Source organism: Phascolarctos cinereus, unplaced genomic scaffold, assembly GCF_003287225.1.
Source record: "Phascolarctos cinereus isolate Bilbo 61053 unplaced genomic scaffold, phaCin_HiC Scaffold_726;HRSCAF=1367, whole genome shotgun sequence".
Classification (NCBI taxonomy): Eukaryota; Metazoa; Chordata; class Mammalia; order Diprotodontia; family Phascolarctidae; genus Phascolarctos; species Phascolarctos cinereus.
The window spans coordinates 218,326,421-218,351,526 of NW_027556098.1; the positions used below are offsets into that span (position 1 = coordinate 218,326,421).

At 38.2% G+C, this 25,106-nt stretch overlaps 1 protein-coding gene across 1 annotated transcript in view; it reads right to left on the reverse strand.

Moving 5' to 3' along the window:
* Positions 1-25,106, reverse strand: part of ERICH2 (glutamate rich 2) — a 106,240-nt gene that overhangs the window by 72,571 nt on the left and 8,563 nt on the right. Inside the window, exons 2-3 of the mRNA XM_078146158.1 lie at positions 20,715-21,013; positions 20,579-20,624 (exon numbers count right to left, since the gene is read on the reverse strand). Of these exons, the coding sequence (XP_078002284.1) occupies positions 20,579-20,624; positions 20,715-21,013 (345 nt within the window). The remainder of the gene's footprint in view (positions 1-20,578; positions 20,625-20,714; positions 21,014-25,106) is intronic.

A 25,106-nucleotide genomic window follows, 5' to 3' on the forward strand; every position in this document is an offset into this window, starting at 1 on the left:
TACAAACTGCCAGTTCAGGTAGGGCTGGGAAAGTGAGCCCAGAGTCTATGCTACAAAGGACATAGGCAGGAGGCCTATCGCATTTGCAAATAACACAGAGCTTAGAAGGGATAGGTAACAAGTTTGGCTGCAAAATCAAAATCCAAAAAGGATTGATATGGTATACTGCTGGGCTCAATCTAATAGGATAAAATTTAATAGGAATAAGCATAAAACATTACATTTTGGTTCAAAAGACAGTCACAAGTACAAGATGGATGGTATCTATGTAGATAGCAGTTTGTATAAAAAGAGCTGGATGTTTTAGTAGCTTAAAAGCTAGCTATCAGTCAACAATGTGATATGGCAGCCAAAAAAAGAGATTTTTAGGTTCCATTAAAAAGTCTAGTGCCAGGGAAGTGACGATAACTTTGTAGTCCGACTTGATTTAACCACAACTGATGTTTTACATTCAATTCTGGATGCCACATTTCTGGAAGGGTGTTGAGAAGTTTGAGAATGTCCCAAGATGAGCAACAAGGATGGTTAAAGACTTTGAGATGATACTGTATGCTAATCTGTTGGAAAAAAAATGGTGATGTTTAACCTTGAGAAGGACACATTTTAGCTTCCTGTTAAGGGCTGTCATATGGAAGAGAGATCAGCTTCAGAGATTGTTAAGCTTAGCTACAAGGACAGAAAAAGAAGAAATAGGAAACTGCAAGGTGGCAAATTTAAGTTTAACATAAGTGTAACCCGGATTGCCCAGGGGCACTTAGCGTGCTGCTGCTCAGGCATAAATCCAGACTGGTGGAGTGAATGATTACTCATCAGGTACCATGTGAGGAGTGGAATTGGCAGGAGAGCTTCAGAAGGGAGAAAATCTTCCTCAATCTTGCTTTGAGAGAGGACTTGCAATGTTCTGGACTCTCTTCAGGGAGAGATTTGTGGAGAGAGAGAACAGGCTTTGGAAGGCAGACGTATTGGGAAAACCAGCTTCTCAGCATATGCCAGATGCCTAGCCACTCAGGGTACGTCCCTTTGGATCAGAATGGGGCTTCTCTTTCTTAGTTGAGTTATCTTGCTCCCAGAGGGAGAATTCATTCATTGTGTATTTTCTGGTATAGTCTTATCTATACAACTTCTTGGATTTCTGTTTGCTAGACATCTTCTTGGATAACTGAGTTTACTCATTCGTTATTTGTGATGGTCAATTGATTGCATAATTAGCTTTTGGTGGGAAGAAGTAAATTTGAAGGTGTAAGTTTGAAGTATATACCTTCCCCTTTAAGGAATAGTGACTAGCAAAGAGGTTTGAACATTTCCCTAGATCAGCAATATTTAGTTGGGGCAGATAATGATTCTGGTCTAGTACCCCACCCCCTCTCTCTCAGAGAGGGAACAAGTATGGCCATCCTTGTGGCCCCTTCTCCTGCTTCCTTGGAAAGGGGTGGGCAAGATTCTGGAGACATCTATTCATGCCTCTCCTCTAACTGCATTTAAACAATTTATATGGGCACATACCTAACCTACCATACATACTCGAGGAAAAATTTCCTAATAATTGGAGCTATCCAAAAGTAGAAGGGATTACCTCAAGAGGTGGCCATTTCTCTTCCACTGAAGGTTTTCAAGTAAAGGCTAGAGGATAATCAGATATCTTATAAAGGAGGCTTTTATTCACTCAGGTACAGGTATTAGTGGATGACTTCTGAAGTCATCTCCAATTCTAACAGTCTTTGAATATGAACTGAAGAATGCTGAACTTAATTTGTATCATGAACGAACTATGATAATCAATAGCTTTGTGACCGTAAACAAATCACTTAAAGTCTTAGCTTCCTCATTTGTAAGATGTGGATGATAAAACTCGCATTATTTATCTCAATGCAGCATATGGACTGGTCACCAGTTACATCTCACTCTGGTTATAGGACATATAGCTCTCTGATTGACATATAGATATTGGTCTCCATTGAAATATAGACATATAGATCATATAGCTCTCTGAGGTTATCCACAAAGTCTAACTTTGTTGCCTCATCATGGAATAGAGGTGATCTTGGGTTCTCTAAGCCTATTATCAGTGGAGCCTGGCAGGTTCTATCATGCTGGAAGGTCTCCAAGTATGGCCCTATGAAAAGGCAGTAAGCTGGCCACCTGATCAATTCTTTTGGCCATGGCAACCCAAGAAACTATAAAAATTTTAAATGATCCCCAGAGCTATATGGCCCCCTTCCCTTCTGGAAAAAGGGGCAGCAGTTACTTAGATTCATACAATTTTTAGACAGTCAATAAATTTTAATTTGACTACTGGTACTCTAAAATGTGATATCCTTGTCCAATAGTCAACAAGTGAACATGGTATTGGAAAAGATGTCATACCAATCTTGACATTCTTGCTATAAACAAACTAGAAAAAGGATGTTGCAGCTAAATGGAAAGATGGCTCATGGGTATCCTGGAGGGTCAAAGAAATGAGTTAGGGAAGTGGGTTTTTATCACACATCCAAAGGCAACAAGAACCTTTATTTAACAGAACATTTAGTCATCATATATTGTAACACTAATGATAAATAGTTGCAAAAAGACCATCATGAAATAAACAAATTCTATAAAGAACTTGGTAAGACCTTTCAAATTAAATCACATTGGTATTTGCTGAGTTCAACTCAATAGAATAAAAAGGTAAGGATGGAGAGAAATATGTGGGAAAGTGTGATTTAGGAACAAGAAATGAGAGGCCAAGACTTGTAGATTACACAGAAGCTTCAAACCTTTATGTCATGACCACTTTCTTTGAGAAAAGAATTGGTGCTAGACATGTTGAGTGCCAAAAAGCCCTATATAAATGAAAAATATTGTATTTTAAGATGGAGGAAAAGGACTTTTTGATGCAAATTATCTCTCAAACAGCTGCCTGTGTAGCCTAGTGACTTCATCCTCAGCAATCTCATTAGCTCAATTATCATATCTATGAAGGTGATTCCCAGATCTATACACCCAGCTCTAGCATGCTGAACTAGTCACACATCCTCAACTGCTCCTTGGACATCTTGAATAAGATATTTCATTAGCATCTCAAATTCAACGTGTCCAAAAGAGATCTCACACTTTTTCTCATCAAACTTGTAGGGCACCACCATCCTTCCCAGTCACCAAGGCCCACAACTTTGGTATCATCCTCCACTTCTCACTCATGTTCACTCCACATAGCCAATCTATTGCCACATCTTGTCATTTTAACTTCACAAAATATCCAGTACACACTCCTTTCTCTTCACTTATATAGCCACAACCCTCATTTGGGACCTCATTGTCTTTCACCTGAAACTGCTGCAATAGCCTTCTAAAACTGCTCTTCCTCCTGCAAGTCTCTCCCCATTCTAAATTACCCTCCACTCATCTGCCAAAGTGATTTTTCTATAGCACAGGTCTGACCATGCCAATCCTACCACCATGTGCTCCAGTAGTTCCCCATTACCTCCAAGATCAAATCTAAAATCATCCATTTGGCATTTAAAGTTCTTTTTTACCCAACCCCTTCCAACTTTTTTCTAGCTTTCTTTCACCTTAATCCTCTCCATGCACTTGAGCTACAGTGGGATACTTGCAGACCCTTGAATATGATGCTCAGTCTCCCATCTCTGTGCCTTTGTACTGGCTCTCTTGTGTGTCTGAAATGATGTATCCCCTCCTTCTGACTCATAGTCCTCTGGCTTCCTTCAAGACTCAGCTCAAAGCCAAACTGCTTCAGGAGGCTTTTCCCTGTAAGATTATATTCATTTACTCTCTATACATCTTGTACGTACCTAGTCAGCTGCATGTTGCCTCCCCCATTAAAATATGTATGCTCCTTAGGGGCAGGGACTGTTTTCTGTCTTATGCTTATGCTTAGAAGTGCCTAGCCCATAGTAATCCCTCTTAATAAATGCTTGGTGACTGGCTTGGCAGGGCTAAGATTGGAATTGATAAACAACAAGAAGAAAGAGTAATGAGAAAAAAGATATAGCACATAACTGAAACAACTTAATCTTGGACTATTTAAACTCTTAATTAACCATCAACAATAGGAAATGGACAAAAGAAAATACATCAGTGCTGGTTATAATAATTTTACCAAGAAATTATTGTATAGTGTAAAGTAATTGCCATAACAAAGAGAGCAAGAGTCTAGAAAACACCTTAGTCCTTTGTCAAATTTATAAGAATATGAGTCATTCCCCAATTGATAAATGGTCAAAGGGTATGAACAGGCAGTTTTTCGATGAAGAAATCAAAACTATATACAGGCATATGAGAAAATGCTCTAAATCATTATTGATTACAGAGCAATACAAATTAAAAAAACCTTGACATATCATCTCACGCCTATCAGATTGGCTAAAATGACAGAAGGGGAAAATGAAAAATGTTGGAGGGAATATAGAAAAATTGGAGCACTAATACACTGTTGGTGAACTGTGAACTCATCCAACCATTTTGGAGAGCAATCTAGCATTACAGAGTTATAAAACTTGGGTATACCCTTTGACCCAGCAATACCACTAGTAGGTCTGTTTTCCAAGGTGATTAGGGAATAAGGGAAAGAACCTATATGTTCTAAAATAATCATAACAGCTCTCTTTGTGGTGGCAAAAAACTGGAAACTGAAGGGATGCCCATCAATTGGGAAACAGCTAAACAAGCTGCGGTATATGATTATGATGGAATACTACTGTGCTATAAGAAATGATGAACAGGTTGATTTTAGAAAAAACTTGGAAAGACTTGCAGAAAACAATGAAGAGCAAAATGAGCAGAAACAGGAGAATGTGTAACAGCAATACTGTTCGAAAAACAACTCTGACCAACTAAGCTATTTTGAGTATTATAAATTCTAGAATCAACTACAAAGGACCTATGAAGGAAGATGCTTATTGACCTTCAGAGAAAGAATTGATAAAAAAGATGTATGGTATGGTTTTACACACACACACACACACACACATATACATATCAGTGTTTAATGGTGGCCTTCTCTAGTGTGAGGTAAACAGGGAGAAAGAAAAAAATTAATAAAAGTGCACATTAGCAAACAAAAGAAAACTCAGAAGGAAGCACAAAAAAGCAGGGTAGCTTTGAAAATGATGTGAAATATTTATTACATAGTTTTTCAAAAATAAGCGAACTGAAATGGAGATTCGTGGTTTCATATTGAATTTTCTTTTAGTGTTGTGCTGTGTACAAGGAATGTTTTTGTCTTTTTATATTTAAAAATAAAACAAATAAAATGAATAATTAATAAATGAATAATTAATAATGAAAAAATGAATAAAAAAGAAAACACTTGAGTAAGCAAATATATTTGATAGCAGCTCATCTGAAAATATATTTGACTTTTGTCAAATGAAGATGAAATACAGAGTTAAAATATAAACATGTATACAATCTTAAGAAAGAAAATAAGCAGTTATAAGCAATATCACCTCATGAAGCAGAGGAATGCGGAGGAGAGTAGAAACATGTTCAAATAAAACTATAGGGAATGCCTCTACCTACCTGTATCGCTCTTTCTACCACATCTGTGTGACAGTGGCATATACCTTTAGTGAGTATTCATCTTCCTGTTTTATGCCTCACTTGATATTAATAACTGAAAGGCTAAGGAGAGCTATCCCTCTTGTTACATGTCTCATGGAAACTTGTATGATTTCTGACATATGCATGAGAAACAAACTATTGGAAAAGAACTTTCAAGGAAATTAACAATAGCGCTTTCCAAGTTTTAAAAGGTGACATACGATCTCTTGGTCATGATTGCCAAGGCCCAAGGGCTTTACTCTAAACATTTAAAATATCTATTTTTTCTGTCTTAACCATATCAAAGTATGATTAGCACATCTCCACTACTTAGTGAGCATGGAACACAAGATGCTAGACTAAGAAATTGTGTAGAACATAGACATGAAATAGTTCTTATCCTCAAGGACCATCCAATCCATGTGATACGTGGGAAGAGATTGGAATAAGCATTTAAATAGCACCTACAATGTGCCAGGTACTGTGCTGTGTTGTTTTTTGTTGTTGCTTTTACAAATATCTCATATGGATAAAGAAAATCATTAACACAGTTGAAAATTTCCCAGAAAAAAAAAATATATATACACACACACACATATACACATATATATAAAAACACTCTCTCTCTCTCTCTCTCTCTCTCTCTCTCTCTCTCTCTCTCTCTCTCTCTCTCTATCTATATATAAACTCCTTCAGAGCAAAGATTATTTTTTGTTTTGTCTTTGGATCTCTATTGCCTAACGCTTTGCCTTAGACACACAAGAGGCTCAACAGATATTTGCTGAATGTAAGTACTGAATCAAATGTTTCATTATCATCATACAATAAATGCAGTGCAATTTTATATTCTCTAAACCTTTCAGTCACTTGTATGACCTTCATAAGTATGGAGATGCCTGTGAGGCCTGTGTGCTATTCTCATACAGATTTTGAAGAAATGGCAAAGTAGGCATATAGATTGGTAATTATTATTTTCTTGGTCACCTTTTCTATATAATAATTTTTTTCCATGTGTTTGGTATCCTCTCTTTCAGTAAGCTTGAGGATAAGTCTATGAACATCGCTAAAAAAGTCCTTGAGACACATCTGAAGATTTTTCTATGTAGTTTTTTGGAGTCAACAACAAGAAGACATGAAGAATACTACATATTACTTTGCAGAGTCAGCAGAGCAAGATAGATTAGTAAAAAGCATACAAAACCGAAGTCCTATATAGTCTGACTTAGGAGATACTAAATGTAGGCCAATGATTTTTACTGGCAATTTAGAGAGGAAAGCTGGCAGTGAAAATCTTGACATTTGAGAGTTGTTGCTCGGAGACTAAAGGTTTTTATTTAAAAGCCAGGAAGTGATAAATTTTTTAGTAACATATAAGTCACAGGGAAAAAAACTTCTCATATCTTGGCACCACACTGCCTCCTCAAAAGCCTATGTAATCCATAACATACTGGAAATGCATTACAAATATTATTTCAACTATACCTAACCATCATTTATAACATTTTTATGCAAAAATAATAACTCACATGTGTACTGTGCTTTCAGAAGCAAAGCAGTGTAAAAGGAAGAGCAATGAATCTGGTGTCAGAGACCTGGAGTTTAAATCCACCTCTTTCACTTACTAGCTAAGATCTTGGGCAAATTGCTTAACCACACTGGACTTCAATTTCCTTATCTGGAAAATGAGAGGCCTGGATTAGATAAGGGGTTTTAATTTGTGGTCCATGGACTTATTTTTTAATAAATATTTTAATAACTAAATATCAACATAGTAGGTTTCCTTTGCAATACTGTGAATTTTATTTTATGCATTTAAAAATATAGACTAGAGAGCAATTGGAGGTGAGGGAGGGGAGGTTAGGATGAGGAATTGACTCATTCACTGTTAGCCATTTAGATGCAGAGAGAGATCAAGAATTTCAGTGTTTGGTGTAATAAGGTTCTGAATGAGCAGATTCCATCACCTTTTTTGATTGATGAAATGCCTCCACACAGAGGTATGGCTTGGGAATTATGTTAGCAGAGAATCATGATAACCTGTAAAAAAAAAAAGTGCCTTAGAGGGATGGTAAGGTATTTGGAGATATTCCATAACTGGTCCCCTTCGGCTACATGAGTGGTATCCAGGAGGCCCATTGATTGGCTGTGGAGGCATTCATAAAGACCTGTCAGCTTCAGCTATTCATTTGATGAATTCTTTGACCCTCGCATCTGGTGAGAGGTGTTAGAAGGCAAAGTGCTTTAGGGACATCTGAGGCCCAACAGGTCTCAGGCCCTTTAGTGTGTTCTTTCCATTCTAAGAAGGAAACAGATGCTTGAACCAGAGTCAGAAGAATGAGCATCTGGGACTCAGAACTGGAGCTGGCACAGCACTGATGCCCCAAGGAGTAAGGCACAAACTTCAGGAGTGAACTTCAGGACCCCAGTCCAGCATAAAGACTTAACAGGCAGTCATGTGACATCTGGACATAAACTTGGTAGGTCCAAAGCTAAATAGGAACTGAGCTAGATTTGAGCTTACTCTGCCCCAGAGACTAAGGTGATATAGCAGAGAGTATGCTCTGGAGGTGTTGGGAAAATACAAATTTGTTCATGCTTTGTCTTTGGAATAAATATTTCTTTGCAAAAACTATTTGATAGTAAATCATTAAATGGAACTGGAGTGCTAAGAGCAGATTCCTAACAAAGGGGGGTGGCAAGTGGGGAGACAATTCAATGGGATTAGAGAAGAAACATCCGAGCAGTCCCTGGAACCCTGGAGTGATACAGTAGGCATGGCCCAGAGAAGACTAAAGCATAAGTGTTACATTAGAAATCAGGATAATCGTGTACCTTTAAGGGGATGTGCATTCAAACAAATGCCATGTTTGTTGAAGGAAAAAAAGTTCATTCAAATTATTTTATTATTTTCACATCTTATGATTTTAGCTACTGATTATATGTATAGTAGTCCTGATAATAATTATTTACAAAGATAGTATGTTTTTTTAGAGTTTGCATAGATTTAAAAAAAAATTAATAGTATTTTTCCCAATTATATGTCAAGACAATTTTTAGCATCCATTTTTACAAATTTAGAGTTCCAAATTTTTCTCCCTCCATCCCCTCCCCTTTTCTTAAAATGGAAGGCAATTTGGTATAGGTTATATATGTGCAATTATGTAAAACATATTTCCATATTAGTCGTAGTTGTGAAAAAGAAGAAAAAAGAAAAAAAATCACAAAAAACAAAGTATGCTTCAATTTGCGTTCAGAGTCCATCAGTTCTTTGGATATGGATAGCATTTTCCATCATGAGTCCTTTGTACTTGTCTTGGATCATTGTGTTGCTGAGAAGAGCTGAGTCATTCATAGCTGATCATCATACAATGTTGCTGATATTGTGTATCATGTGCTCCTGATTCTGCTCATTTTAATTTGCATCAGTTCACACAAGTCAAAGACCGTATGTTAAAAGAAGACATGATAGAAAACAGATGTTTCTTTTTAACTAACATGATGAAAAAAATCTAGGAAGGATTTTACACTATACACTGGGTACAAACTGAATAGATGAAATTTAACATTGATAGATGAAAAATGTTTGCTCTTGGGTATAAAGATCAATTTCACAAGTACAAGATTGGAAAGGCAAGGCTAGATAGCAGCTCATCTGAAAAAGATTTGCAGGTTCTAGTGGACTACAAACTTAGTCTGAGTCAGTAGGGTGATATAGAAGTAAAAAAACCAAGAACCTAATGCAAACTCAGAGGTGGCAGCCAGGATTATGGTGGTCCATAATATAGTCCTTGCTATACTTTATTCTGGTATGAGATTTGGAGTACTGTGTTCAGTTCTCAGGAATCACATTTTAGGAAAGACATTGATAAACAGGAGGGCAACCAGGATGGTGAATATTCAGAAGGCAACTGGGATGGTGAAGGGAAGGGGTATGTTGTTAAATGTTCAACAACTAACTCTCAAAAAAAATGTACTCACCACACACTTTTAGGTTTAATCTGCATTATTAACATGTTCTCCATCATTTTCCCAAGCCTAGACAATCAACAAAGCAATAAATCACACCCAGATTTATAGCACTTACCAATTTCCAAGTGTAAATGCTCTCTGTGAAAATTTAACATTTGAATCTCTCAAGCAGGTTTGAGCTGGCTCCAATACACCCTAGAAAATGCTTTAATTATAAGACATATAAGGATTTGAAGAAACTGGGGATTTTTAGCCACATGAAGAAAAGACTTAAGGAGGTCATGACACCTGTCTTGTTCAAGTATTTGAGAAACTGCCAGCTAGACTTCAGGTCCAGCACTCTATCCTCTGCACCACCTAGCATGTATCTATCTAAAACCAAAAGCCAGCATTAAACCTAATGGAGATAAACTAAAAGCCTTTCTAATAAGATCAAAGGAAAAGCAAGATGTCCAACATCAACATTACAATATCACCCAGTGCTGAAATGCTAACTATAGTAATTAGACAAGAAAAAGAATAAACATAGGCAAAGAGGAAACAAAACTATTACTTTTTGTAGATGCTATGAAGATTTAGAGAATCCTCAAAAGTTAGCTAAAAATTAATTGAAACAATAACTTTAACAAAGTTGCAAGATTTCAAATTCATATAAGTCATCAGTATTTCTGTATATTACCAGTAAAAAGGAGCAGGAAGAGACAGAGAAATTCCATCTCAAATAACTACAGAGCATATAAAATGCTTGAGAGTCTACCTGCCAGGACACACATAGGAACTCTATGAATAAACTACAAAACATTCTTCATACAAATAAAGACTTTTAAATAATTGTAAAAATATTAATTACTTGCGGTAGCTCACTATAATAAAAATGAGAATACTAACTAAATTAATTATTTAGTGACATACTAATCAAACCAAATGATTACCTTGTGGAGCCAGGAAAAAAAAATAACAAAATTCATCTGGAAGAACAAAAGGTCAAGAATCTCAAGGGAATGATAAAAAAAAAAGTGGGAAGGAAGGGAACCCAACAGTACCAGATCTCAAGCTATACACAAAGCAGTAATCATCAAAATGAGTGGCTCTTGGAAATGAGAGGTCTTGGAGGTGCTAGAAGGGCTGTGGTTCTAATTCTGATGACAGGTTATGTCTCCCGTCTAAGAAGCAGAGGGACATCCAGGCATCTGCATACAAAGTCATGAATTATTTGCTCATGACAATCCTTGAAAAAAAAAGTATAAAATAGCCCTCAGTATGGTCCAGTTCCCTTCAGCTTTGACAGTGACCATGATTAATTTGCAGAAAACAGGGCAGAAGCTTTGGAGAATCATAGTTTTTATATACTTTTAACATAACCGCTGTGACTCTAAATGTGAGAACAATCTGGTCACCATTGCATTGGAGAAACCAAATCAAATATTTACTGGCATCCTTTTCCAAATTAAACAAGGAGATACAGGGAAGGTACAGCTAAAGAGAAGGAAAGCTCACAAGTTCTTATAAAATAAAATAATGAAGTCACCAGAGTTGGTTTTATTGTGTGCCCAAGGGCAACAAGGCACACATTATTTCATGGGACACTTCGTCTATTGCACTATTCATGATAAATACTTGCTGACTGATGAGCCTAAGCTAAAGATCAAGATGAAGATAACAGCAGCTTAAACACCATCAATTGCAGAGGTTGGGGATACAGAGAAATAAATGAAGAACCTCAAAAAATTCTTCAAACTCAATGTTTGAAGCTGACTTCAGTGAAAAGGTAGACTTAGGCAAGATGGTAAAAAATGAAAAATGTTGGAAATCATGGTTTATGATCAAGAAAAAATGAGAACAAAGACCCCAAGTAATTCTCCAAATTCTTATGCCTCTATGTCTGGAACACTCTTTCTAAATATATACATACATATACATATGTGTGTGTGTAAGTGATTTATAAAAATTTAGTATTAAACATCAATAAAACTAACCAAATTTGCTTCTCCTAACCAAATTTGCTTCTCCTTAATAAAATTTAACAAGTATTTATTATGCACCAATGCCCAGCATTGTTTTGTGCTGGAGGCTGGGGGAATATACAGGATATATAAGGCACAATCATTGTCCCGAGGAGCCTCAGAGTTTAGTTGGTCAAAATAAGCCTCACATATATAAAACAATAAAGAACCATCAATCAAATAAGTATTTATTAAGTGCCTATTATCTGCTAGGCTGAGGATATAAATAAAAATGTAAGACGGTCCCTGAAAGAGCTTACATTCCACTGGAAACAATTTAGATCAATATATTATCAAATCCTAGATTGTGCAGTATAGACAACTAGTACAGAAGCTCATTTCTTTTTGTTTGCTTTTGAGGTAAATATCTAGATCATCTGGAAACAGTTTTCCTGTAAAAACTGCTGGTTATTTCTGCTTCTATAATAGAAGAAGTTACAGAAGCTCACTACTCATCCTTCATAGGGGGTGCTTCAGAACAGTATATTCCTACCATATTTAGAATATTAAATGTTATCAGGTGAGAAATGTGGAACACTGGAAAAAGAATTAGACTTGGGAGTCACAAGACTTACATTCAAATCTTGGCTCTACTACTTACTACCTTGTGTGGCATTGGGCAAAGTAGGTAGGTAACAAGCATTTATTAAGCACTTACTATGTGCCATGAACTGTGCTAAGTGCCTGGGATACAATTGGAAGCAAAAAGAAAGCTCCTTCAAGGAGCTTAAATTCTAACGGGGGAAGACAATACATAAAAGGGGAAGAGGAGGATATGAAGCCATAGTGGCAAAGTCCTTAGAGTCACAAGCACAGCCAGGATGGAAAATAAAGCATGGTCTGTCTGGGCCTGTCTCCAAAACGGAGGTTTCAAAAAGAACTCACCATTGGGCTGGAATGGCAGAAGGAAATCATCAGATAAGAAGATCCATGGTGCTGAGGGAAGGTCCAGTGAGAGAGGGCAGCTGAGTCACAGCAGCATCAGAAGCACAGTCAGATGGGGAAATGAAACATGGCAGGTCTGGGCAATCACTTTACTTCCTGGGCCTCAGTTTTGTCGTTCGTAAAAGTAGGGTTCAGACTAGATGACTTTTAAGTTTCCTTCTAACTCTAAATCTGATCCCTCGATCTTATGAAATCTGTTTACAGAATCATCCTTGTTCTGTTGAGTATATCTGGCTTCTCACTTCAGTTTCACTCCCTGATCAGCCAATCTATTTCTCTTCCTCAAGGAAAACAAGCCTTCTTATGGCTGTGTTCCAGGTAGAACCCATGTTGAAACCACTTTCTTTGAAGTTAACTGATACGCTAGACTGAGCCACCATGGTTACCACCAACCTGAATGGATAGCTAATTCAAGATAAAAAACAAAAAAGATTATTTATTCAACCAAAAATGTCAAGTCCAAAAAGAAGAAAAATAAAAGAGATAAATGTGAACTCCTACACTTGGATTAAAACGACAACAACATTGTAAGCAGAAGATGAGGTGGATAAACAATAGCTCACATGATAAAAATCTGGGGAATTTTAGGAGACTTACAGGCTCAATCAGGCAATAGTATGACCAGCACCCAAAAAACTGACGCAAACACAAGCTGCATTAAAAGACAAATAGCCCAAAGAGAAGTAACAGTGCTGCTGCACTATGCCCTGGAGCACCAGCTCCAATTCTGCGTGCCATGTCTTAGAAATGCTGATGAGAAGCTGAGGGTCTAGAGGGTGATCAAGACGGAGAAGGAACCAGGGACCATGTGTCATGAGGATCAGTTAAAGGAAGCTAGGATGTTCAGACTAGAGAAGACTCTTCACAGACAAGAGAGATTTCTTCAAGTGTTTGAAAGATTGTCCATGTGGAAGAGGGATTGTGTCTGCTGGGTCTGGCCCATGATGATAGCCTTTCATTAGTCCTTGTATTTGTCTGCAGATCTACCTCATACAGTCAAACCAACTAACATATAGAACTTATTCTACATGGCTCTAAATTCTTGACTCTGGAAAGTGTTGAGGCCTGTATTCAAGGTCACAAAGCTAGATGGCTGAGGTAATAAGTGAAGAAGAATTGCCCCAGTTAATATGCTTTTCTTTCAGATACAGGTTATTAGATTATTTTTCAAAGTAAGCCATTCCTCTCTCATTCCAGACCCACCCGACCTGTCCTATGAGGGGCATTGATAAGAATCTCGTAACCCATATTCAGAAGTGAAATATCTTTCTGTCATAGCAGAAGGGTTGATAAAGACACCCCTTAATCAACAGGTCCCTCCCAACCTCAGCCCACATGATGAAATCACAGAAGCGACAGATAAAGAAAAATCGAATGAAAGAAAATATATGGGCTATAATCAAGACTAGACTTAGGAAAATGGGTTGTTCATTAAAGGTAGGTGTTGGTACCCACTAGAGCAAAAGGGTGGTTTCATAATGAAAGAATTAAAGAATGCTAATGTCTTATAGACTCAAATGTCAATTTGTGTAACATGTGACTAAAGTAAAAGATCTCCTGCATGTTTTAAACAATTAAAGATATAAAAAGTTATAAAGTTTATTTGATAATTTTAATTTGTACCAAGTGATTTATACACCACTGTATAGTTTTGCCTTGCAAAAACTGAACTTGTAGAAGGCTGAGGCTATCAGTATTATGCTCTACAGGGTGCGTCTGTACCCTAGGAATCCCTAAGGCAGAACAGATATTGCCTCACGGTTCAGTCTTTTCCATTATTTGAACTGGTGGTTGGGCTGTACACAGAATCTTCCTCACTTGAAATGTCTGTTTCAGAGCCACTGTTTGGATCACATACTCTCTGAATAACTGGAAGGTGGTCTCCTTTGCTTAGAGACACTGAGGTGTCTGTCAGTCTTTGATCCTGCTCATCAAGGGTCCAGACCATTCACCTATAGGCAACAAGTGGTCCTACATACCTTTATAAGGGCCCCCACCAGTTGATAGGGTTGTTTTTTTTGTAAATGGCAAGATGCCCAGGCTCTCCATAGAAGGGTTGGAGATGAGACAAAGAAAAAAAACTGACATTCACGAGAGAGAAAAATGGTGCTAAAATTCTGAAAGAGATGCTGTGGAATGCACATGGGTTTTGGAGCTGCTGTTTCCTTATCTGTAAACTGCAGATGATAACAGGTAGTTAAGAATTGTGAAGTTCAAATGAGATAATAACATATATAAAGTGCTTTGCAAGCCTTAAAACAGTATATAAATGTCAACTATCCTTATTATTAAAACAAAATAATTTAAATTTAAGATGCTGATAAGAAAATCATAATATCCAGGAAGTTGGTAATCACCCTGTACTCTGCCCTGATCTGACCATATCTGGAAGGGGCCATAGAGTATCTGCGCTGTTGTGGATAAGGACTCCAGCGATAAGAAAAATTGTCCAAAGTCGGATTTAAATCATGTTGCTCTAACTTCAAAGCCTTGGCTCTGCTCTCAACTCACTTCCCAGCCACCAGCTCCAAATCATGTCCTTCATGCCCCTACCCACTGTATTTCCCTCTATTAGAGTGTAACATTCTTGTTTACTGTCTTGCTTACTGGTATTTCTATCTCCAGAGCTTACCACAGAGTCTGACACATAATAAGCACTTAAAATGCCCTGTCTATCTGTCTATCTTTCCACTATGCCACTTGGGAGTATTATGTTCTGTTCTGAGTATCACATTTTAGGAAGGGCATTGATAATTATTTTTATATTTATTTTATTTGGGTTTTTTTTGGTTACATTTTGAGTTCCAAGTTGTCTCCCTTCCTCCTTCTCAGCCCCACAACAGAGAAGGCCAACATTTGATATAGATATATACATGCCACCATACAATACATACTTCCATATATCAGTTCTCTCTGGAGGTGAACAGCACGTCCCTTCATATGTCCTTCATGGTTGATCTGAATGTTCATTTAACTCAAAAGAGTTTGGTCATTCACAGTTACTCTTCAAACAATATTGCTGTTACTTTATACAGTGTTCTCTTGGTTCTGCTCATTTCACTCTTCATTATTTCATGCAAGTTTTTCCATTTTTTTCTAAAATCAACCTGTTCATCATTTCTTACAGCACAGTATATGCATATATGTATATATATATATATATGATATACATATATTGCATAACAATCATATACTACAACTTATTCAGTCATTCCCCAACTGATAGGTATCCCTTCGATTTCCATTTCTTTGCCATCACAAAGAAATCTGCTACAAATACTTTATAACCTATAGGTTCTTTTCCTTTTTCCCTGATAACAGACATAATAATGGTATTGCTGGGTCAAAAGGTATACACAGTTTTATAACTCTTTGGGCATAATTCAAAATTGCTCCCCAAAATGACTGGATCAGTTCACAATTACACCAACAGTGTATTAGTGTCCCAATTTTTCAACATCCCTTCCAACATTTGTCATTTTCCCCTTCTATTATTTTAGCCAATCTGACAGGTGTGAGATGGTACCTCAAAGTTGTTATAATTTACATTTCTCTAATAAATACTGATTTAGAGCATTTTTCATATGCCTGTATCTAGTTTTGATTTCTTTCTCCAAAAACTTTCTGTTTTGACCATATAGCAATTAGAGAATAACTCATTCTTATAAATTGGACTCAGTTCTCTATATATTTGAGATATGAGGCCTTTATCTAAGAAACTGTATAATTTTACCCCAATTTTCTGCTTTCCTTATAACCTTGGCTACATTGGTTTTATATGTACAAAAACTTATTAAATTTTAATGTAGTCAGAATCATCTATTTTATATCCCACAATGCTTTCTATCTGTTGTTTATTCATAAATTCTTCTCCTAGCCATAAATCTGATAGGTAATATGTTCCATGCTCTCCTAATTTACTTGTATCTCCATTTATGTCTAGGTCCTGTATCCATTTTGACCGTATCTTAGTAAATGGTATAAGATATTATTTATACCTAATTTTTGCCAGACTGCTTCCCAGTTTTCTCAGCAATTTTTTACCAAATAGTGAGTTTTTATCCCAAAAGCTTAGATATTTACATTATCAAACACAAATTATCAAACACAAGGTTACTTTAATAATTTATTACTGTGTATTGTATATCTACTCTATTCCATTGATCCACCATTCTACTTCTTAGCCAGTACCATATAGTTTTGATAATTAGAACCTTATAATACAGTTTAAGATCTGGTACTGCAAGATCTCCTTCCTTATTATATTCCTGAAAAAAATTTTTTTATTAATTCCTTTGATATTCTTGCCCTTTTGTTCTTCCAAATGAATTTTATTATTTTTTCTAACTCAATAAAATATTTTTTGGTAGTTAAATTGGACCGGTGCTAAATAAGTTGATTACTTCATGGAGAATCATCATTTTTATTACATTGGCTTGACTCACCTGTGAACAATTAATATTTCTCCAATCATTTAACTCTAACTTTATTTGTATAAAAAGTGCTTTATAATTATGTTCATATAGTTCCTGGGTTTGTCTTGGCAGGTATACTCCCAGGTATTTTTATGCTGTCTATGGTTATTTTAAATGGGATATCTCTTACCACTTCATGCAGGGCTTTGTTGGGGTGATATATATATATATATATATATATATACACACACACACACACACACACACACACACACACACACACATGCACACACATATATACACACACATATATGTGTGTGTGTGTGTGTGTGTATATATATATATATATATATATATATATATATATATATATATATATATATATATATATATATAATATTAATATATATATATATATATATATATATATATAAAATGCTGATATGATTTTGTGGGTTCATGTTATATTAGCATTGATAATTTTACCATCCAAAGGGCAATCAGGATGGTGAAGGGCCTCATAGTCATGCCAGATGAAGGTAGGTTGAAGGCACTGGGGATATTTAGCCTGGACAAGAAAAGATTTTGGGGAAACAAGATAGCTGATGTATGGGCTATCACATGAAAGAGGGATTCTGCTTGCTCCTAGAAGACCCAAATATGAGCAAATGGAAACTGCAGAAAGCTGATTTCATCTTGATTAAAGATCAACTAACAATTAAAGCTAGCCAAATGTGGAATGGGCTGTCTCTAGAGGTAGTGAAGGTCTCTACCTTCAGTAGAGGTCTTCAAGCAAAGGCTGAAAGATCAATTTGTCAAGTATGTTATGAAAGGGACTCTTGTTCAAAATGGACTTAATAGTTGCTGAGGCTCCTTTCAACCTGGGTTCTGTAAACCATACCGTTCTGCATACAGGGAAACCTTAATTAACCTGTGTTTTAAGAGAAAAATGGGGACATTAAATTTTTAGCTGAAAGGCCAAACACAAAGAAACAAATTGTAGCAAGGACTTACTTTTAAAAGCAACTTCTAAAGAATGTCTGGATCTTGGGACATGAACTGAGATTTCAATCTGTGCCATCTACAATGCTATATACTTAGGATTCAATATCTCAGAAGATTAGACTATAACTGTTGTGGGTACTTTCTACTAAAGTAGATTACAACTCCTTCATAGCTTAGTAAACAGTGTCATGAGTTGCTGTGCTTAAAAAAAAAATTAACCATCAATTGATGGGCAACTTTTTGGTGATCAGTTACTTTGATCTTGGCTAGGCTGGTCCTCTGAGGTAAACAAATATTTCACAGACTACCTGAAACCTTTCCAGGTTGGCAGGACCCACCAGAGCTACATTCTTAATGCAGAGACTTTTAAGAACCTAAGTTTACCTCCACATTATAAGGATGAATCCAAGGTAGGTCTTTGCAGGAGGCCCAATACTTTCCACTTCGTTTACTTTTTAAAATGCTTTACAGCTTGGTCTCATTATCTTTCCAACTTCATTATAATTGCAATCTTTCTTGACCTCTATGGGCCAGACTGGCCTTTTTCTCTGCATATGGTGATCCATCTCCCATATCCATGCCTTTCCACTGGTCATTCCTCATACCTGAAATGTACTCCCTTTATCCGCACCTCTATCTTGTAGAATCCCTCACTTATTTCAAGATGCAGCTCAAGTACCACTTTCTATATGAAGCTTTCCTGATCCTCCTTCAATTGTTAGAGCCCTTTCTCCCTAAGTTTTGTTGTTATCCAGTCATTTTTTTAGCCATGCCTGACTCTTTGTGACCTCATTTGGGATTTTCTTGGCAAAGATACTAGATCAATTTGCCATTTCCTTCTCTAGCTCATTTTACAAATGAGGAAAAACTAAGGCAAACAGGATTAAGTGACTTGCCCAGGATCAACACAGCTAGCAAGCATCTGAGGTCACATTTGAACTCAGGTCTTCCTGACTCTAGGGCCAGAATTCTCTCTACTGCATCACCTGGCTGCTCCTTCTCTCTAACTACCTTGTATTTATTCTGTAGATTCTTAGTCAGTTTATAATTATGCATGTAAATGTTGCCTGCCCTGATAGAATATAAACTGTTTGGGAGCAGAAATTGTTTAATTTGCTGTTTTTATATCCCTAGCACTTAGCACAGAGCCTGGCAAATAGTAGTCACTTAATAAGTGCCTCACTATTATCATAACATTCAAAATGATTCAGATACTTCAAGATGCTAAAATAAAAAAATTCAATTATGTTCATGATATTCTACTATAAGGCAAGAACAGATGATTTTACAATAAGGGTAGAAGATAAAAATAGCGTTCTGGTCAAATCTAAATTAACCTGAAAATTAGATTAGCCAGAAGACCTCAATTGTCTGGGCATCTGTGCTCAGGGAATTTTTGTTGTGTGTCCAAAAGCCAAGGTTTAAGTGAACTAAGAAGGTAAAAATATGAAGGGGAAAGTATAAAGTGAATAGATTAGGGAAAACCAGGAAATGATAGGATGGGAAATTTTCCCCCCAGGTTTTCATATATTCCCATTAAACTTCTAGTCACTTGGTTGGATAATACAGTCAGCCATTTGTTGACTATAAATAGGAGAAAACAAAACCTCTCTAAAAAAGCAAGCACTGATTATGCTTCTACGAAGAATACTCTAAATTTATTCAAAAGAAGACAGAAGTCTGATACCATTGTTGAAAACACAAACCATTACCACCACCAATAATAAATGAACCCCACCAGGATCCCAGTTTGAGGGCTTCAAACTAGTTTGCATAGACAAATAAATACCCACATTCTCTGTAGTATTACATGGATACAAGGTCTACTCTAGCCCTGCAAAATAATCTAATGTATGTTTTTAAGCAAATAAAGCAGACTCACTAGTCTATCAAGTGTTATTGGAAATACAGGGAAGAACAGACTCTACTCTTGCGGCCGTTTACAGTCTGAATAGGAGAAAACTATGTACTTAAAAACAAGAGAGACCACATCCAGCCACTGGAGTGTATTATACAACACTGAGAATAATCTATTTTAGGGACAGAAGCTGAAGTAATGGGAAAAGAGTATATAGGATTTGGAATCACACGATTTATGGATCTAGGCAAGACACTTAACCTACCTGAGGCTCAGTTTCCTCCACGGGGATCTACCACGAAGGGAAATTGGCCACTTTTAGCCCTGTCTCTCTATACAGGTGTGAGCAATCATCGTCACTACTAGTTTACAAATGGAATAGCTGGTGTGGATGGAAGGCTGCGCTTTCAAGAACGTAGAACGTCGGTGTTATAGAACCAAACTTATTAGTGCTGGAAGGGGCCTTGGAAACCATAGTCACAATTCCTTTCACTTTATAGATGGAACCACTGAGACCCAAAAAGACAAAGAGAGAGGCCCTAGAGTCACAGACTCTTTGAGGGACAAGAGCCCGAGAACTATGACTTCCAGTCCAAGGCTTTTTAATGAGTTGGAAGGGGGTGGGAGCTATGGAGTGGAGGGAGAGCAGTGACCTGTATCTTTGCCTGATGCTTCTAGGTGCGCCCCACGCGGAGGGACGCCTTGCAAACAGAAGGCACTTCATAAATGCTTGGGGAACTGAATTGATCTTTTTTTCTCTCATCTGATTATCGCCAGAGTAAGGTTGGGGGTGGGGTAAGAGGGGTGTAGAAAGCGATCCCAAGCTTCGGCTTCGCCCTTACCTTAGAAAGCACCGTCCTGGAAGCCCCGGAGCATCGAGGCCCGTACCTACAGCGAGGGAAGAGAAGGTTGGGGGATAAGCAGCAGAGTCAGACAAGAGAGAAGAGGGAGGGGAGAGGGGACCCCGGCTCCTCTTACCGGCTCATCGCCCCCTCTCCAGTCGCCGAAGTGCCGCCCACCCAAGAGGAGGAACGACCGACTGACCCACAAACAGTGTCCCCCGGCCCTCGGGGGGCTCGCTCCAGCCGCCCCGCTCCCTCAGCCCAGCTAGACAAACACTGAGCAGCCCCCTCCAAAGCTGCCCCGTCCCCTAGGCAACCGTCGCGTTCCAGCGGCGAGTCCCGCCCACAAGGGATGGCAGGGGGCGGGGCCAGGGGAGAACTCCAAGGGAAGGAGGGAGACACCCGAGGGGAGGAGGAGGGAGACGCCCGAGGGGACTGCGGGAGGAAATAGGGGGGAGAAGGGAGAGGGGAGAAATGGGCAAAACAAATGGGAGGAAGAGAGAAAAGGAGAAGGGAGGAAACACTAAGGGGCCACGAAGAAGAAACAGAGGCAAGAGATCAGGGGAGGAGGAAAAAAGAAACAGGGAAGAGAAGAAAAGATGGGGAGGGGGGGAAAAGAATAAGAAACTGGGCAGGGAAGGAGAAAACGGGGAGCAAAGAGGGGACAATAGAGCTTAAGCACTTAGGGGGGAGGAAATAGAAAGGAGGGGTAGAGAATAGAGGAAGGAGAGGAGGAAACAGGAGGAAAGAGGGAGGAGAAAAGAAGAGGGGAAGAAACGGCGCGGGGTGGAGGGAGAGAAGAATAAATAAGAGAGGAGGAGAACGAGAAAATGAGTGGAAAGCAGAATCGAAGGGATCACTGGGTCATAGATTTGCAGCGAAAGGCCTTGGAAAGCATCCACTCCAGTCCCTTCTTTATTTTAGCAATGAGGAAACAGACCTGGAGAAATGGGGTGACTGGTCCCAGGTCGTGCAGGTAGCAAAAGCAAGAGGCTGGATTCCAGCCCGGGTTATTTGGCTGCACATACCTGGGCTCTTTGAAACCAGGCTGCTCCGAAAGGAAGGAAAGCCTGGTAGATCTGGGAAGAGGGGCCTGGGCCGAAAGCAGAAGGGAAAAGAGAGAGAGGGGCACAGTGCCTGGCACATGGTAATAACCACTTAATAAATGTTTGTGACTGAGAGGATGTAGAGAAAGAAAGTTTTGCTGGGGCTCAAACATGTTCTGTTGACTGAAAAGAGGGGAGTCAGACTAACAAATATACAAATGACTAAAGGTTTAGCCTAAGTTGCAATGAGGGACAAAAAAAAATGAAAAAAAGAGTGAAGGGCATGTAGTAATTCATGCTCCCCATCCTCTTACATAAAGAAAGAAAGGTTGCAGAGTCTCCCATTTGCTGAACTTAGATTTTCTCCCAGTAAAGGTATGAAGCAGTTGTTCAGTCTAGTCCTACTCTTTGTGACCCCACTTGGAGTTTTCTTGGCAGAGATACCGGAGTGGTTTGCCATTTCCTTCTCCAGCCCATTTTATAGATGAGGAATTGAGGCAAACAGGGTTAAGTGACTTGCCCAAGTTCATACAACTAGTAAGTGCCTGAGGACAGATTTGAATTCAGGAAGATGAGTCTACCCACAGCTCCACCTCTCCACCTTGCCGCCCCAAGAGGTAGATAGGCCTGACATCAACGAGGTTAAGTGATTTGCCCATGATCACACTGTATTGTGTCTGAGCTGGACTTTTCAATGATCTCTGAGCTCCAGACTCACAGTTTCTTTACTCTTTCCATTTTAATAAGCTTCTTCCTAGACTTGCTTTTTGACCATAGAGTAAAAGCAAAGTCCCCAGAGGCTGCAAGAAAACATGCCTCTTAGAGGAATTTATAGGAATAAAACCACCAAACAGAAACAAAAACAAAAACAAAAACGAGGACATCAGAGGAAGAACATAGTTTTCTTGGGAATTCTAAAGCACAAAATAGCTCAAGGAGTCTTGAATTAGTGCTTTTAATACAGTGAATCATCATGTAGTCAAACTGCTTTGGCCAAGTTATCCAGGCCCTTGGGTTTTCTTTCTTTGGGGGCTTGCCTTTAACCCATTTGGCTGCTAATTAGTCACCACCAAGGGGTAGAGTAGGTGCAGAAAGAGGAAATGAGAATTTTTGGAGGTGAGGAGATTGCTTCCAACAGTGCTGTCAAACTCAAATAGAAGCCATAGATAAGGATCCCCCTGCGCTGCAAGTTGAATTAGAAACCACACGTTAACATTATCTGTATTCTATTCTATTTTTATTTATTTTGTTAGCAATTTCCCAATTACATTTTTTATCTGCTTCTTGGGAAGTGTGGACAGCAACGTGGCTCAACCTCAGCAACAAGACCCTTTTTAAGAGGTCTATAAGGTCAAAACTATTTTCATAATAATAATAAGACATAATTTGTAATAGGTAAATATTGATAGATATAACTCACATAAAGAAGTTCTTTTGGATGTCCTCAATAATTTTTAAGAGTGTAAAGTGGTCCTGAGACCAACAAGTCTGAGAACTGCTGACCTATAGAATTTTAATTATCCGTCATTTCCCCCCCCATTATTACAGAAAAGAAATTTGTACATTTCTAGGAAATAGACCCTAGGTATCTGAAACTTTACTGCATTTGAGAATTGTCTGCAAAGATTTATTGCTAGAATAGAAATCAGTGAGGCTGTTACTGAATTTGAATAAATAAAAAGTTTAAGTTTGAGCATTTTATTCCACCTTTTTTCAGAGCAACTGCCCCCACTCACATTTTCTTTATTCTTTCAGCTTCATCTTTCCTAGTGTTCAATTTAGATTTCTGGCTAGTAGGTTAAACATTGGGTGGAAGTGTTTCAAGCTCACAGTGGAGTTGCTAATAACTCACAGTTTGTTTGATAAGACAAAGGCAAATTACCACCCTCTCTCCCTCAAGTAGACTGTTTAAAAATGTACCTTGGTTAAACTAGGTTTTATCCTGCAAAATAAACCAAAAAGAATGTTTCATTGTGTTTGTTTGTCAGGTCAACAAGTCAAGGCAACAAGCTTTTATTGTTTACTATGTGGCAGGCATTGTGCTAAGCCCTGCCCTCAAGAAGTTCACAATCTAATGAGGGGAGATACCATGCAAAAAAACCATATACAAACAAGATAAATACTGGGTAAATTGGAGGCAATCTCAGAGGGGAGGTATTAGCATTTTGGGAGACGAGAAAAGGCTTTCTGAAGAAGGTGGGATTTTAGCTGAGATTGGAGGGAAGAGGGGCTGAGGGGAGCTAGGACACAGAAATGAAAAAGGAAGCATTCCTGGAATGGAGGCAGCCTGTGAAAATGCCCAGAGTGAAGAAATGGAGCATCTTGTGCAAAATGGCAACATCTGAAAACAATTTTTAAAATTAAGTTTTCATGACTTATAATTGCTATGTTACTAACTAATAGGAGAAATCCTTGACAAGTCTCTGTTTTCCTTGTTCTATCCAAGTAAGCTGTAAAAAAACAAAGGAAACTCCCCACTACCATCATGACCTCTAATTAAATAGCATATAGCAGTGGATCAAAACTGGTTTACAAAATGTTAGATGTAAAAATCTTACTTCCTGGTCTGTAAGGGAGGAACTAATGAATATTGATGACCCTAGGGAAAGGGGTACTTCCTAAGTAGTAAAGGTATTAGTAACTAATAATTATGCAAGAGTGAAAAGCACAATGTCTAGGCATTTCTTGTGCACTGACTGTGTGCCAGACCCTGTACTAAGTGCTGAGGACAAGCAAAACAGTCCCTGCCCTCATGGAGCCCATCATTTAATGGGGAAGACAACATGCAAGTCACTTAACCCTGTTTGCCTCAGTTGCCTCTTCTGTAAAATGAGCTAGAGAAGGAAATGGAAAACCACTCCAGCGTCTTTGGCAAGAAAATCCCAAATGGGGTCACAAAGAGTCAGGCATGACTGAACAACAACAACATGTGAACAATTCTGTACAAACAAGATATGTAGTCACAGAGGGAAAGTACGAGCATTGAGAGAGAACAGGATCTTGTAGAATGTAGGATTTTAGCTATGACTTGAAGGAAGCTACAGAGGTCAGGAAGCAGAGATGAGGAGGAAGAAATTTCAGGCATGGGGGACAGCCACTGAAGATGCCAAGTCAGGAGATAGAGTGTCTTGTGCAAAAAACTGCAAGGTCAGTGTCACTGGACCTGAGGGGCAACTAGGTGACACAGTGGCTAGAGTGCTCAACATGGAGTCAGGAAGACCTGAATTCAAATCCTTACTAATTGTATGACCTTGGTGAAGTCACTTAACCTTAGTTCCTCCATTTCCTCATTAATAAAATAGGTCGAATAATAGCACCTACCTCCCAGGATTGTTGTGAGGATAAAATGATGTAATATTTGTAGAATGTTTTGCAATCCTTAAAGCATTATACATGCTTCCTAGTAGTAGCAGTACTGAAAAGGTAGGAAGGGGCCAGGATTTTAAAAGCCAAACAGAGGGTGTTATATTTGACCCTGGAGA